General features: G+C 45.6%; 2 protein-coding genes across 6 annotated transcripts in view; one reads left to right on the top strand and one right to left on the bottom strand.

Annotated features, from left to right (window-relative positions):
- Nucleotides 1–112: 112 nt before the first annotated feature.
- Nucleotides 113–2,046, top strand: PSMB4 (proteasome 20S subunit beta 4). The gene is made up of 6 exons (XM_004716651.2): nt 113–395; nt 585–731; nt 904–985; nt 1,349–1,465; nt 1,623–1,711; nt 1,902–2,046. The coding sequence occupies exons 1-6, from the start codon at nt 196–198 to the stop codon at nt 1,912–1,914; spliced, it is 648 nt and encodes a 215-aa protein (XP_004716708.2). The 5' UTR covers nt 113–195; the 3' UTR covers nt 1,915–2,046.
- A 722-nt stretch (nt 2,047–2,768) lies between these two features.
- The window catches only part of POGZ (pogo transposable element derived with ZNF domain), a 69,872-nt gene continuing 56,111 nt past the window's right edge, over nt 2,769–16,529 (bottom strand). For all 5 annotated transcript variants that reach the window (XM_045295616.1, XM_004716625.2, XM_045295619.1 and 2 more), the window contains 9 exons: nt 13,358–13,458; nt 12,696–12,842; nt 8,164–8,298; nt 7,859–8,031; nt 7,565–7,705; nt 7,104–7,160; nt 6,787–6,899; nt 6,531–6,555; nt 2,769–6,419 (listed from right to left, as the gene is read on the bottom strand). In XM_045295616.1, coding sequence (XP_045151551.1) covers nt 4,742–6,419; nt 6,531–6,555; nt 6,787–6,899; nt 7,104–7,160; nt 7,565–7,705; nt 7,859–8,031; nt 8,164–8,298; nt 12,696–12,842; nt 13,358–13,458 — 2,570 coding nt within the window. In that variant the 3' untranslated portion in view covers nt 2,769–4,741. The remainder of the gene's footprint in view (nt 6,420–6,530; nt 6,556–6,786; nt 6,900–7,103; nt 7,161–7,564; nt 7,706–7,858; nt 8,032–8,163; nt 8,299–12,695; nt 12,843–13,357; nt 13,459–16,529) is intronic.

The following is a 16,529-nucleotide window of genomic DNA, read 5'->3' as shown; positions in this document are numbered from 1 at the left end:
GGGGCGGCGGCCGGTGCGGCACGAGCTGGGGAAAGCGAAGCGAGGCTCGGGGCGCCGGCGCGGGGTCCCCGGGGACACGGAAGGGTTGGAAGGAGCCACGGAAGGCCAGAATGGGGACTTGGTCCTCGGGCTGTCGTGGGCGCCGGCTTTTCGCCGCGCCGCCGCTCAGCAGACCCTTCTCTCCCCAGGAACCCCATGGTGACCGGGACCTCAGTCCTCGGTGTTAAGTTCGAGGGCGGAGTGGTGATTGCCGCAGACATGCTGGGCTCGTACGGCTCCTTGGCTCGTTTCCGCAACATCTCTCGCATAATGCAAGTTAACGACACCACCATGTTGGGTGCCTCTGGAGACTACGCGGATTTCCAGTATTTGAAGCAAGTTCTCGGCCAGATGGTGTAAGTCATCTCCCAAGTGGAGAGGGAAAACACTTTTTAAAAATCCCTTCGACTCGGTGGCAGCGAGGGGGCAAGGTGCCTTTGAAGCTGCTGGGGACGCATAGCGTTCAGCGTTAGGGATAAATTGGAGGAGATTGTGGGTGTTTCTTCTGAGCGTGAGCTGGCCTGCAGACTTCTGTTTCTGTTAAGGATTGACGAGGAGCTGTCGGGAGATGGGCACAGCTACAGCCCTCGAGCGATCCATTCCTGGCTGACCAGGGCCATGTACAGCCGCCGCTCCAAGATGAACCCGCTCTGGAACACCGTGGTCATCGGAGGCTTTGCTGATGGAGAAAGGTTGATTTGAAAGCCAAGTATCTTTACTTGTTTGCCCAGCTACTGCCTGTGTCGTCTCTTACCCCCCAAATGAATCCCATGATTAACCCAGACCATCATCCCATCTTTGAGCTACAGTAGTTGAAGATGGTATGAGGTGGGCTTTTTCTTTTGTCCCATTATATCCGGTTAGTTTCCTCGGTTATGTGGACATGCTTGGTGTTGCCTATGAAGCTCCTTCGCTGGCCACTGGTTATGGTGCATACTTGGCTCAGGTAAGTAGTCTGCTGAGAGGAGGGAGGGGAAGGGGAGACAGCACTGGGGAAGGGGGAGGTTAGTGGTGGTTCTGGAGTTCTGACAAGAGGACCAAGTTCGCCTCCGTACAGTGCAGATAGTTTACATTCTGAGGCCTTATGTTGGCACATAGCATTCCAATGACAAGGTGGTGGTTGGCATGTAAAAGGGAGTCAGGAGACCTGTGGTAAGATACCCTAGAACTCTTAAGTGGACCACCGCAGACTGCAGGTGGCCTGTCACCTTTCACTCATTTACGTGCTGAAACACACTAAAGTTTTGAGACAAACCACCTGGTTTTCATCCCAATATATGCCGCTTATTTTTCTCCCCCACCCCCCTAGCCTCTGTTGCGAGATGTTTTGGAGAAGCAGCCAGTGCTGAGCCAGACAGAGGCCCGGGAGCTAGTGGAACGCTGCATGCGAGTGCTGTATTACCGAGATGCCCGTTCCTATAATCGGGTGAGTACGGGTGTGAGGAATGAGACACCGACTTGGGATGCCTGAACTGCTCTCCTAGTCTCTTGCTTTGAAGACCACTTCTGTCTCTTCTAGCTAGGGCAAAGCCCATCTACTTGACTCAGCCGGGGCAAGAATTTTAATTGTGATTTGCTTTCAGTTTCAAGTGGCCACTGTAACAGAAAAAGGTGTTGAAATAGAGGGACCACTGTCTGCTGAGACCAACTGGGATATTGCCCATATGATCAGGTAATTGAACATGGCAATAGAAAAAGATAGGTGGTAGAATTGTTGAGACACCTTGAATTGCTCTAAGCTGGACTTTTCTGGGGGTTTGCACTAGGAAAATTCTCTGGGTGGGAAGGATTTGGTTGGAGGGTAGAGCCGCTTTTAGAAACTGATCCCTGTCTTCACAATTGTCTGTGTTTTTCCTTTTCAGTGGCTTTGAGTGAATACAGATGTATTAGAGTGAATACAGATGTATTATCCAGTTCTGAAGTTTGTACCCTTCAGATTAGCTTTGAACTTAGCTGGCTCACAGCGGTAGATTTTTCTTTTGTAAAATAAATCAATCCTTTGAAATGCTTGCTGCGTGATTTCATTGTGACTTGTCAAACCAGTGAACCTGTTAGCTATTATCTTCCCATCACCCCTCTGGCCTGAAAACCCATAGGCTCTTTCTCGGAATAACAGTACAGAACTGCCACTGCCTTCTCTTGGGTCTCCAAAGAGTTTGTGTAGAGAAAAGGTGTTAATCTTTGCGTGGTGCCTCGATGTGAATGTGTTCTCCCACTATACTAGACCTAGAATGGTCTTTTCCAGTTAATGTTGGCTCAAGTGGGATTTTAGCCAAAGTACCGTGTCCGAGATTACCATCTGCTAGAGCTGCTCTGCGTAAGGCCATCCCCCAAGCTGGAACTGGCAGCCTCGATTCCTCACCCATCTGACCACCTCACCCTCCTTAGGGGGACTATTGCATCAAGCACAAAATGTAAACATTTATCATCAGCCTATTAAAAGTGTATGTAGTCACTGAGAATCCTAAGTGCAGTTATGAGAAGTGATTGGCATGGTGTATAGAGATGAATCAGGTGAGTTCCATCTGAATGGTGCTAAACCTGAATTAAAAATGAAGATTCTCCACACACCGAGAAGCTAAACCCCCGCAATTACAGGAACTGAGGGACGGATCGAAACACTCCTCCATTTCTATCAACCCTTGATGGCAACCGACTAACACATGAAGCAGCAGCAAAAGAAAACCATTTTCAGTCTGAATCTACACATTTAGTCTCAACACACAAAGTAGTCAATAAATACTTGGTTTATTGATTAAACTGAATTATTTTTTAAAAAAACAAAACCAAACCAAAACTTCCTTCTACTACTAAGCCATGCAGGCAGAGTCCACAAAGGTAACTTCCTGGCCCAAACCCAGTGGCTTCACTGTTGGCATTACGGTCTTGAAAAAACCCTGCCTGTCAAGAAAGTCAGTGTGCAGAGGCCTTAGCTCTGCTAAGGCTGTGGCTGCTGTGAAGACTACCAACGTGATTAGGTCCTTATTGGTGGAGTTGACCAATGAATAGTTCTTGAACTTGCTCAAGGGCCACAGGTTGACTTGAAAGTCCAATTCTGTCAATTAAATGGCATCCGGCAGAAAGCCCAGACTGATCCTCAGTTGTTGAAAGATGCCCTGGATTCACAGAGCTGGCCCAGCTGTGTCTAGGAGGAATCACTCCAGTTCACTATATTATAGTGTGCTGAGAGTTTAAAAAAAAAAAAGTGGCAACAAATGTCACCTCTGTACCCCTAGGCCTATCACATCTTGAAACATCTCCCAGTCTGTGAGAGCCTATTATCCAGGGTCACCTAGAAAAAAACAACAGTTTATAAATCCATTTCTCCTCATTTTATTAAATGTTCCACTTATGTACATTTTAAAGACGAACCATTTACAAGCCTGTGCAGGTTGTCCCCCCGGCTCACAGGAGGAAACGCGGAAAGCCTCCGGACGGACAGAGGAGTGGTGCAGCCATAGGGGAGAGGTGCACTTGATGTTCTCCTTTATATTACAGTACACTTCAGTATATAGCCATAAGTACATACAATGAAAAAAGGTCCCTCACATGCAAATTGTAGAAAAAGATTTTTCCTTGAAGCTGGCAGTGAAAAATAAAGATTCATGTCTATGCACACCACCCCCCCTCCCTGGGAGTTTCTTCGTGTCAGAGTCTCCTCTAAGCTCTAAGAAATACAAGAAAGCCACAAAGTAATAGCAGGACTCTTAACAAGGAGCTTGTCTTGAAAGTTCAACACTGAGCCTCTTGCACAATGAGCTCCTGTGCAGGCATGCTGTCCACTGAACAGGATGAGGTCCAACACAGCAGGGATTAGCTCTGGGAGCTTGCAGGACGAAGACTCATTAATTGGGGATGGCTTCCACCTAACACTCGTGAGCACCTCAGTACTTCCTTCTTGTTCCAGACACGGTTATGATCCTGTGTCCAGAGTGACGGTGTAAGAACGGGGTAAGGGGACAAGGACTGCGTTGTGTTGGAGGGAGGAGGGTGGTGAGGAAAGACACATCTGTTCGTCATTCTGGATGATTATAAAGGTGGTTTCATGCATCTTTAAAGCCACAATTTTATATTTAGAGTTGTAGAAATCTCTGGAGAGGGAAGGAGGAAAGAAAAGGAGAAGGAAAAGAGAGTTCGGTGGGATTTTTTTTTCCAATTTCATTTTTATATAAAAGCATTAAGACCACAATGAAAAAAGTTTTTTACCCATATATATAATAAACCAGTTTGTGAGCTACATTATTTATCTTTCCCATCTTCAGAAATGTTCTCACACTGACAATGGTTAGAGTCATGCCCAAAGACATTGGTCACACAATGAAACAAACAAACAAAACCCAGAAGTACTATGATACAATTGAGGTAATAGGGGAAACTCAAACTTTAACATTCACCCACGAAGGATTTTTTTTTCCTTTTTCTTGATTTTGTCAGAAAAATACCAAACACAGTGATTTGATTTTATTTTTTTTTAAAAAGTCACAAAAATGGGCCAGTTCCTCGGCTCAGACGTGATCACTATTGGTTTTTCTAATAATCCACAAATCCACAGGGAAGCGTTTAAGTCAATATCAGGGGTGGCGGCGGCATATATTTAAAATATAAATCAAATACCAAACACCTCGCAAACCCCCTCTCCCTATGTCTCTCTACCCTCCCTCACACTTTCCAACCCAACTGCACCCGGGTGAGGGCACAACACTCAAATCTCCATGACATCTAGGTCAGCTTCTTCAAAGCCATAGAAAGACTCGGTTTCGCTTTCACCCTCAAAGAGCTGGTGAAGGCTTTCAGGCTCGATCGTCTCTGCAGGGGATGATCTCGGGCCAGGAGTGGATGCCAAGAGCTCCTCAGACTGCTCCCCACTCAGCTTCAGTTGCTCTTCTAGGGAGGCAATGAGCTCCTCTTGCATGTCAGCATTTCTGGTGGGTGAGTTAATGTTGCCATCGGGGCCAGGTAGAACACTGGCCACCAGGAAGGAACGCTGAACTAGCTCCGGGCAGTCCCCAATGACGCCCAGCACCTCGCCCAGCCAGAGCAGCAGCAGCTGGAGCAGGACATCAGAATCACATGCAGTATCTGCCATTTCCCGAGCTTGCTCCTTCCACTTTTTGTGTAGGAAGTTCTTGACAGTTCGTTTGATACAGACGTCTAGTGGCTGGATTTTGGAGCTACAGCCTGCTGGGACGACTGCAGGCAATGTGCTAGAGGCACTCAGCATCCCAAGGACCTCTTCTGACAAGTGAGTGCGATGACAGTCCATCACAAGCATGCCTTTGCTGCGCTGGCAGGCGGTGTGCTTCTGCCACACCCGGGCTGACCAGAGCTCCATGATCTCGTCATCACTGTAGCCGCTTTCCTTTGCCTCTAGCAATATAGAGTCGGGCAGGTTAGCAGGCTGATCTAGCTGCCCCCTGTAGAAAACCAGGGTAGGGAGGACAGCGCCATCTGCCAGAATGGCCAGCACCACATCACACCAGGGCTCCCCTGTGCCCACAGTCTGCAGGGCATTCTCCTTGCGGTCATCACTGCTCAGCACTTCTGTATCCAGGAATAGGGAGATCTCATCAATAGCCACAATCATTGACAAGGCTAGGTCCTGGTTGTGAATCTGCCGTTGCACAAATTCAATGAAGAGTCCTGCATTCTCTGCCACATCCTTGGGGAGGGTGTGGGCCACCGCTCGCCGGGCATGGGGAGTTAAGTGGTGCCGGAGCATGAAACGCACAGCCCACTCGTAAGAGATCTTAAAGCCCCCCTCCAAAGAACGTCCGATTTTGGTGGCCTTCTGAAACAAGGTCTCTTCGTTTACAGGTAGCTGTTGCTCACGCTGGGTCAGCACCCACTCAGCCAGTTTCTCTTCTGCCTCCAAGCTCAAGTATTTGCCTTCTAGATTCTCCCCCTGGGAGGCCTGGAAGCGCCGAAGCCAACGCCGAATCCGTCGCGGGGGGTTTCGGAAGTGCTCAGCTGCCTGCTCTGTATTGCAGCATAGGGCAAACAGTACAACTCGAAGCTTCTTTACAGACAGCTGCTCCTTCTTGCCAACTCCACTGCCACTACCCCCACCTGATGCTGGCTCAGCTTCCTGGGTGACTGGGCTCCGCTCATCCTGGTCATCAACATTCAGACAACCGGGCTCCTCTGCAGCCAGTGGTGGAAGGGCTAAAGGCTGGGGCTCAGTCGGGGTGGGAGGTGCCGTTGCAGTTGAGGCTGGGGACGGGAGTGCCGGGGCCACAGGAGCTGGGAGCTCTTCAGGCTCAGCTTCAGCTGGGGTGGTCTCTGCAGGTTTCACAGTGGCAGCTTTGTTGGGTGGGGTGGAAGAGGGCAGGTACATATTCTTCAAGTTCCGGTCATGGACTCGGTCACGGGCCTGGCTTTGCCTAAAAGGGTAAAAGAGCCAAGAGAGGAGGAGAACATGCAATTAAAGTAGGAAAGTAAGACAGGAATAATACAGACAAAACACAAAGCAATCATGAAGTGAGGGTTTTTACCTTGAGTGAGCTATCCAAGTGAGTCCTAAGGAAAATGAGACCCCCCCCCAAAAAAAAAAAAGTTAGCATTCAATGGAAAAACAAACACAGACAACTGCCCTGGGATTTCAATCAAAACCACGACCCTGATACAAAAATACAGCCTCACCCAATGACCAACCTTCCAGTTACCCATATAGTCTGGTGTCATGCACCCTTGCAGTTACATCAGACTCCTGGCTTATCCAGGGCGGTGGGCATCTCTCTCCCTACTCACCCCGTGGCAGGATGTTGCTGGACCTGTGCGAGGGGTTGAACACTAAATGCTTGGCCATGGCATCTCCCACCGAAGTAACAAAGGTACACGAAGTGCAGGCCAGCTTGAGTCCGCTAAAACAGAAGGTGAGGAACATGTCAACCAGCACAGGGACAACAGAGGCTTTGAGATTCATACAGGAAGGAATGCACCCCGAGCCCCACCTTCTTTCTCCTTTCCCTCAAGTTAATCCACATACCCATGCTCCAAAATAACTAAAAGCATCTAATATAAAAACTTAAAAGAACCGAAGAGATAACCAATCAGCTATTTCTTACCTCACAGAATTTTTAAACAAAGCCAAATACTTGGGGCTCTTCCTTGGAACATGATTGCTGAGGAAGGCAAAGGAGATGTGTTAACAGTTACAGTGAAACTAGAGGTCAACAGCCAAGGTCCCCAACAAGAGAGAACTCTGCAACCCACCCTAAGCTTATGCTTTAATATTTGCACGAGCTACTGGGAAGCTATTAAAATGCACATGGATACTATAGGCCTGGTGGGTCTGAGGATTTGCATTTGGTTCCTGAAACACAATGGCGTGGCAAAGTCTTACCAATCAGAGCACAGACCACCACGGCCCAATGACCACGGGTTTGGCCTCATAACTCAAACAGGAGAGACAAACCACCCTGAAAGCTGAAGGAGGAAACCTAATAGGAGTGGGGGAGGGAATAAAACCAATTCTGGAGAACGTGACCTCCCTTGTAGAGAATAATCGGTTTCGTAAAGCACGTACTTGATCATGTGGTTGGCATAAGCTCGCGAGCAGCAGGTGCTATAGCGACAGAGGGAGCAGTGTACATAAGTAGGGAAGTGATTAGGAAAATCCGGGATCTCAAAGCTGCATTCCAGACATGTCTGCCGGCCCATGGCACTCCTGTCGAGAAAGAAGGGACGTTCTCATTACTGCCTCCAGGGTCCCCAAAGAGAGAAGGGTCCTAGATTTGCTGCCAGTTTGCTCTGGCTGTCAGGAATAAGCCTACACCCCCCCACCCCCACCCCCGCCCAGCACTGAGAAGAGGGCGCTGACATTTTCCTAACAGCTCTCTTTTGGACGTTGCGCTGGACAGGGGGATAAAGGAAGACAGGCAGAGGATCCGTTGAGGAGGTCAGTGGCGCTGCCTCCTGCAAGGCGCTGGGAGGTGTATCGTTAGAAGACACAGGAATGGTGCGTGGCTGCCCTCGGGAAGCCCGTATTGTCACCTGTGAGTCAAGCAGAGGGTACATCCAATGAGACACGCCCCACACTAAACCCCTGAACACCAAGCACCTCTATATGTCCCTCTCCTCCTGGATCTGCAATAATAATTTTAAAAGACTTGACAAATCCTTTACCTTGGTGCCCGGCTTCAAGCCCTCCAGCTGCTTGGGTTTACGAAAAGTTTTATGGTGCTGAAGCTTGTGTTCGATTTTGTCCTTGGCGAAGAGAAACTGTAGCCGGCATTTGTTGCAGTGGTAAACATTCCTCTTCTGAAGGGGGAAAAGGGTGAGACAGCATCCCATAAAAGCACGCAGTGAATTTTCTTTTAATGATAGATCTTATTCTTCTTTCAACTGTTATGTTGATTATTTAAGAGAATCATCACCTCCCATGCCCCCCAAAGCAAGGTGGGCTCCAGGCCACGATGACTTAGGTCAAAGACCCTCTCCTGCCATGCTCGGACAACGGGCTGAGGCTTAGACCTCACTGGTCCCACACCTTGTATCTGTACTGCAGATAATGCTCCCTATACTCGACACTCATGACTGTCTATTTTTATTATTAAGTACTTTTATTGGGGGCTCTTCCATCTCTTACCACAATCCATGCATTCATCCAGCCTGTCACGCAAATTTGCACATATGCCGCCATCATCATTTTCAAAGCATTCTCTTCCCACTTGAGCCCCTGTATCAGCTCCCCACTTCTTTCCCCTCCCTCCCCCACGGACCCATGACAAGTTATGGATTATTATTTTCATAACTCATGATTGTTTTTACAAGGTAATAAAATATTGCTGGTGTATGTATACACGTAGGTATACGTAATGTTGTACGCTCTTATGTTGTACGTTGGCCTGCATTGCCAACCCCCGGTCCCTTCCACAGAGACCCTGTGAGCGGCTGCCTGGGTCTTGTCTCTTCCTGCAGAGTCCAGGCAGGTCACACACACGGATTTCAACAACAGCCCCCTCCCGTCGGATCGCTCTGCATCTGGCTGTTTCTCCCCCTAACACATCAATGCATCCACAGAGGTGCCTTTCTGTTTAGAGGGGTCAGCCTGCTCAGTGCTGACTTTTTCCACACTGGGCCTAGGTCTGTGACTTTCTTCCAGAGGCTAACAATTTCTGTAGTCTCTGGCTACTCTCCAGTCCCCTATCTGGAAACACATTTGTGGTGGATCATCAGGGAAAGGGGCCGTTGTAGAGGGGCCTGGGCAAGCATGTTTGTGCACACGTGTGTGAACATGGAGCACAGGCATCCTGCTGTGCTCTCCATTTTTGTACTCATGGATCTACACTGACTTTTCCTCTGCACCCCTGTTGCAGCAGTGTAAACCATGGGTCTCACTATTCTGTCTGAAACACGAAGCAGTACAAGAGAAGCAGTCACAGAAGCGCCTCGGTGGCTCCCTGAGCTCCCTTCTGTCTAGCCTAGCACCCTGTCCCCCAGTCGTACACGTGTTTACCTCTCTCTCTGATCCTGCTGAAACTGACGTCCATGCTACCATCAACTTTCAAAGGTCTGAAGACTCCAAGTTTCTAGCTTCTGTACCTCCCTATCACACAAGCATTTCCCCACACTCACGTCTCACACTTTCTTGCCCTTTGCTTCTTTAACATTAGGTTTAGGGACATTCCTTATATACCTATCTCTACGGACACACATCAAACTGTCTCATGAACAAAAGCGTGTTTTTAGGAGAAATCAACTTATTTAAAAGCCACATAAACATACACTATTAACCTATAAGTAAAAAACTATGTGATCTCTCTATACAAATAAATTTTATAATATTTAACATTACGGGACATTTGAGATCTTGAGTTCAACATACCGTCGGGGTGGCTTCGGTTGGTCAGTATGAGAATCTCTGCTGCACGACTTTCTAAAGAACGTTTTGACTATGTTTGTATTTATTACTAAAGTAATGCTTTCATGAATAAAACAGATATACTGGGATTAATCAATTTACGATCACGTCAAATTGACGCGTATTCCTAAAGATAGGCATACCACACAGAATTTTAAGATAAGAAGGCTTATTAGAAGAAAATTAATTTTTGCCTCATTAAATGTTTTAAAGTCAGCATAAATAGTAGGAGGTACATGTAAATCATTTCTCATTTTTGTAGAGGAAATAAAAATGACGCAGGCCGTAAACCTAGTGTTAATGTCAAGACTTTTCTGGTTTCCTCCTAGAATTCTAGGGCTGGCTTTGAGGTCAGACTTCAGGAATCCTAAGTTTTTTACCTTACTCTCAAGGGGGCAGTGGGGGCCCAACACTTATGTTTTCTCCAGCCTACCTTCTTCTCAGGCTGCAGAGCTGTACAATCAACTACATACTTAGCACACAGCTACCTTAGATGTCCACAGACCCAACAAACTCCAAACTCTTCCTTCCAAAATGTACTTCCTCTAGGGTCCCCACTTCACTACCAAGACCTGTCAATCATCCACTGACAATCTTTTTTTTTAATTACTCATTTTATTAGGGGCTCAGACAACTCTTATCCCAATCCATACATACATCAATTGTGTAAAGCACATTTGTACATTCATTGACCTCATCATTCTTAAAACATCCTCTCTCCACCCAAGCCCTGGCATTAGCTCCTTTCTCCTCTCCCTCCCCGCTCACCCCTCCCTCATGAACCCTTGATAATTTATAAATTATTATTTTGTCATATCTTACACTGTCTGACGTCTCCCTTCACCCACTTTTCTGTTGTCCATCCCCCAGGGAGGAGGTTATATGTATATCCTTATAATCGGTTCCCCCTTTCTACCTCACCCTCCACCCTCCCGGTATCGCCACTCACACCACTGGTCCTGAAGGGATCATCTGTCCTGGATTCCCTGTGCTTCCAGTTCCTATCTGTACCAGTGTACATCCTCTGGTCTAACCAGATTTGTAAGGTACAACTGGGATCATGATACTGGCAGGGGCAGGGGGGAGGGGAGCATTTAGGAACTAGAGCAAAGTTGTATGTTTCATCTTTGCTACACTGCACCCTGACTGGCTCGTCTCCTCCCCACAACTCTTCCATAAGGGGATGACCAATTGCCTACAGATGGACTTTGGGTCCCTACTCCACACTCCCCCTCATCCACAATGATATGATTTTTTGTTGTTGTGATGATGCCTGATACCTGATCCCTTCGACACCAAATGATCACACAGGCTGGTGTGCTTCTTCCACGTGGGCTTGGCTTTGTTGTTTCTGAGCTAGATAGCCGCTTGCTTATTTTCAAGCCTTTAAGACCCCAGACACTATTATCTTTTCATAGCTGGGCACCATCAGCTTTCTTCACCACATTTGCTTATGCTCCCACTTTGTCTTCATCGATCATGTTGGGAAGGTGATGGAATGCCAGTTTAATAGAACAAAGTAGTCTTGCATTGAGGGAGTACTTGAGTGGAGGCCCAATGTCCATCTATTACCTTAATACTAAACCTGTAAATATATGCACACAGATCTATTTCCCCATCCTCATATATATTTACATATGTACATGCCTTTATTTAGACCTCTATATATGCCCTTTGACTTCTAGCTCTTTCCTCTACTCTACTTCCTTTTACTTTCCTCTTGTCCCACTATAATGTTCAGCCTTCATTAGGGTTTCAGTAATTCCTCTCGGTTACATTACCCTTGGTCACGCCCTTCCAGGCCTCCTACACCCTCCTCACCACCGATTTGGATCACTTGTTGTTCCCTTGCCCCTGGTTTGTTAACACCACTTCCTTTCCCCCCCAACCTCCCTCCTCTCCCGTGTCCCCCCGGAACTGTCGGTCCCATTGTTTTCTCCTCCAGATTGTTCATCCAGCCTATCTTATTTAGACAGACCTGCAGAGATAATAACATGCACAAAAACAAGACAGAACAAAACCAAGCAACAAAAGAAAACAAAACAACATCCACTGACAATCTTAGGCACTATTCTTTGTGCACTAGTTAATCCCTTGCTACTTTCACAGAATCCATCTCCAAATCATGTTATTTAAGTTCTCAATTCTCTCACCTCTATCCTCATTTGCTTCTTTTCAAAAACCAATACTCTAGTCTACTATCATCTTTTACCTGGACTACGAACATCCTCACTTTGGATGTATCTACTGCAAACTGTTGTCTTCAGTGCGGGCAGTCTTATAGTAAATGCAAATCTGGACACATTATTCTCCAGCTTACACATCTTTTAATGGTTGCCCAGTGGCTGATGCTAACATTAAACCCTTTCCCACAGCATACGGGATCCTCCATGACCTATTCCTTGCCTGACTTCCAACCAGCTCCTTGCATGAGGCACTGCAAACATTGAACATCTTTCAGTTTCCTCATCTTCCTCCAGATCCTGGGGCTCACTCTGACTCAAGCCCACTACTCTTCTTTCTAGAAGCTCGATGTGGCTCCTAGAGGAAGTCTAGGCTTTTCTAGATACCGTTTTTCCTCTTGCAACACTTCCCACACACTCGCCCACTGTATCGCCGTCTTACTGATCACTAAGTCACTAGCACAGTACATAGTATTTCAAAGAAACGCAATACGTTTTTGCAAACAAACGTGTATTGTCTTCTCTGTTACAATCATTTGCCAAGTTCAGTCCTGGCCCCAACATTCATGAAGCAAAGAGCCTCCGGGTAAGTGAGGCATGGCGCCTGGTACCTGGTGTCTCATGTAATGCTGCTGGAATGCATTGCCGTTTTTGAAGACCTTCAGGCAGTAAGGGCAGAGCAGATGCCGAGTGTCCTCATGGATCATCCGAAAATGCACATCAACCTCAGAGTACAGTGAGGAGCGATACTGACACACCTGAGTCACAGAAGAGGGAAAACAAGACTGAGCGAGGTAAACAACTAAGGCCTTTAAAGAGAAACAAAAGCAGAAAAATAGGAAAACAAAATTAGATTTCCTAAACTGTATAGAAGCCAAATTATTTTGTAACACAGGTTCATGTCTGTGATAAATTGAGTTGTGACTTAAAAACGGGGAAGGACAGGAAAGTCTAAGTACAATCCCTACACTGTGACTAGAAAGAGTCAAGTTCTCTCTGCCCACCTCTAACGCATAAGTTCAAGAGACAGACAATTCCAGACAATTCCCTTAGTACATGCATACGTTCGCTGGCTGGATATGTGCTTGTTTGTATGCTTGTTTTTAAATGTTTCTCTCCTACATGGTAAAATCCAGAAGACAGAAACTGCTTACTAATTCTTCTGCGCCTCCTCAGAACACCTAAAACTAAGTATATTCAGTAGGTGCTGACCAAGGTTGGTATCCAACCTAAATGGAAAACGGCCAAGGCTCCCTGGAGAAAAAGGCAATACCTGGCAAACATAAGGCATCTCTCCAGGCTTATGAGTATCCTTCATATGCTGGAGAAATAGTGGCTCACTCTCAAATGCCCACTCACAGATCTTGCACTTGGCTGTAAGAAGAAAAATAATCAATATATACACCTGGAAATAATACCACAGTCCTGCTGACTCAATCTTTCATTTTCTCTGATGTCTTCATTTTCAATAATCAAGAAATCATTGGGTTCCTTCTACTTTTTCCTTAAGATGCTTCCATCTTAACATCTCTGTGGCTGTTAATAACTAATCAAAGGCCCAGTTCCAAATTTTGAACTACCTGCAGGACAGTTAAATTGGATTTTCCTAACTTTATTCAGCATCTGCTGATGCTGCGTCCCATCTGTTCCCCTTCTCAGCTCTGCCACCGCCTCCTGAACTCAAAACTTAGGCACTATCAGACTTCAAATCCTGCTGGTTTTCATTTTTCCCTAAAATGTTTCTAAGGAATTGTCATTTCTCCACTCTCACAAGCAAAAACTGTGTAGACGTTCCTATTACTTCCCACAGACATCAACTGGCTTTTCATACTTATTTCTCTCCAATGACCAATAAACAACGCTATGATACACGGAGAAAAGACTGAAGTTGTCAAGGATTTTATTTTACTTGGATCCGAAATCAATATACAGGGAAGCATCAGTTTAAACCAAACAACATTTGCACTGGCAAATGTGCAAACAGGAGCTCTTTAAAAGTGTGAAAAACAAAGATGCCATTTTGAGGATTAAGGTGTGCCTGATCTGACCACGTTATTTTCAATCCCTTATGTTAGTTTCATATACACCTGAAAGTTGAACAGCAACAAAGACCGTGGAAGAATCACCTCAATGAATGATACTGTCGGTGAATAATATGGGAACTGCCATGGACTGCCAGAATAACAAACAAATCTGTGTTAGAAGAAGTACAGACAGAATGCTTCTCAGAAGTTAAGGTGGAGAGACTCTGTCTAAAGTACTTTGGACGTGTTATGAGGAGAGACTAGTCCCTGGAAAGTGAGATCAAGCTTGGTAAAGTAGGCGGCCAGTAAAAAAGATGAAGATCTTCCAGGACATGGATCGACACAGTGCTGCAACAATAGGCTGAAGCTAAGCAACAATTGTGAGGATAGCACAGGATTGGGCAGTGTTTTGTGAGTCCACACCAACTCACTGCATCTAACAGCAACAGCAGCAATCTCTCCAGGAAGAACCCTGGTGGCTAGCTCTTCGGGGTAGAGGTGAGGCCAACTGTTCCTGTAATGATTTAGTGGAACTTATGAGTCAAAATATAAGAGTTATACCCCAGAATAAACGAGACAAAAGCTCTTTTTCCCACTAGGCGAACATCAAGCAACTGGCTCTGAGTTAGTGCATCCAGTGGCATCACCTCCGAAGGTTCTCTCTGGTCACAGTGAATTTTTTTGGGTGAAATTTTGTTTCCTGATCAGGAAAAATGCCGCAGAAACTGTGATCTTGAACACGGCTTGTAAGGACAGCACTATTGGAAAAACTGAAGTGTACAAGTGGTTTTCTCGTTTCAAAAAAGGTGAAATGTCATTCTGGATGTTCGTTAACTTTCCAAATGGATGAAAATGTCAACAAGTCATGCACTTGTGCCCGAAGACCAACAACCGACCATTGAAGACAGGGGGAAGTTATCTGGACCATCTTGGAGCTCAGTTCAGTGAATTTTAATGGAAGATATTGAAATGAGAAGGGTCGCTGAGCAACATGTACCTACGGTTCTGACTGACCAGGAAAACGAGCGAATAGACACATGCCGTGCTTTGAAAAAACAGCCCTGAAGTGACCCAGACTTTTTTACAAAGCCATTACTGATGAGGAGATATGGTGCTATTTTTATGACCCCGATAGCAAACATCAATTATGCCAGTGGAAGATGCCCTATCACCTCAAGTCCCAAAAGCTCGTCAAGTGAAATCAAAGATTAAGACGATGCTCATGCATCGTTTTTTGTGTGTGAAGTAAGGGGGATAGTGCATTTGGAGTTTGTTCCACAAGGTCAGACTGTTCATCAAGCTTTCTATTTAGAGGTTCTGAAAAGATTGCTTATCAGTATGGGACAAGAAAGGCATGGTTTTGCTACAACAATGTACCTGCTCATGCAGCCATGTTAGTGTGCTCGTTTTTGGCAAAACAAACAAACAAAAAAACAGCATGCCTCTCTTGCCCCACGCACCTTACCTCACTCTGTGTGACTTCTTTTTGTTTCCAAGAATTCAGAGGGACATGAAAGGACAGTGAAAATAGAAGAGGTGAAGTAAAAAATGAGGGAGGTGCTGTCAGCCATCCAAACAGATGAGTTTGAAAAATGTTTCCAAGAATGAAACTGTACATTTGACAAATGTATTAAGTGTAATACAGAGTACTTTGAATGTGATAAGGTTGTTTTGTAAAAAAGTTTAAATACACAGTTTTGAAAAAATTCCAGGTTTTTTTAAGGTACCCCCTTGTGTAGTCAATGATAGTGGGTTTGTTTGGCTTATCTGCCCAATAAACATATACATTATAGACCACTGTCCAACAAATTATTTAAAAATATTAATGCATTACTTCATTCCTCTGCTCAAGGACAAACAGTAACTACTCCCAATGACGTCAACAGATGTGCTACATGAGTACAAATAAGAATATGCCTTCAAAGGGCTAAAAGTCAAATGAAACACAAGTTCTTACCTTGTTCTGAGAGTTGCCATGTTTTTGTGTAATTACTAATAAATCCAAGATAATCAGACTTTGAAGATGGTCATTTTGACAAGTTTATGAGGTTGCTAAATTTTTGGTTAAAACATTTATAGTTACTCCAAATTATTAGTTATACTGGAAAAACAGTTCATTGTATTTTTCTTACGTACGTTAGAATTACTCTCAAACTATAAATTTAAAGTTTTAGGCATATTCTAAGACAACTTCTAATCCCCTGAAAAAGGAGTAAGTAAAGTTGAAGCAACTCTTCAAAGTATAACCAGCAAAACCCGGAGTCTCAGGGAATAGGGCTTAATCTGGGCCCTAGATAGGCCTCATGGAACCCTGGCATGGCCAATATTTGCAGAAAACTAAGCCATGCATGTGTGTGGGCAAGAGGCTCTTGGACTTTGTGCTCATTCTCCCAGGGGACTGAAACCCATTTAGAACCATTG

Source organism: Echinops telfairi, unplaced genomic scaffold (genome assembly GCF_000313985.2).
Source record: "Echinops telfairi isolate 266 unplaced genomic scaffold, ASM31398v2 ScPeMD7_5805;HRSCAF=6673, whole genome shotgun sequence".
Taxonomy (NCBI): domain Eukaryota; kingdom Metazoa; phylum Chordata; class Mammalia; order Afrosoricida; family Tenrecidae; genus Echinops; species Echinops telfairi.
Note: the sequence above shows the minus strand (reverse complement) of the source record. Positions and strands in the feature narration are given on the sequence as shown.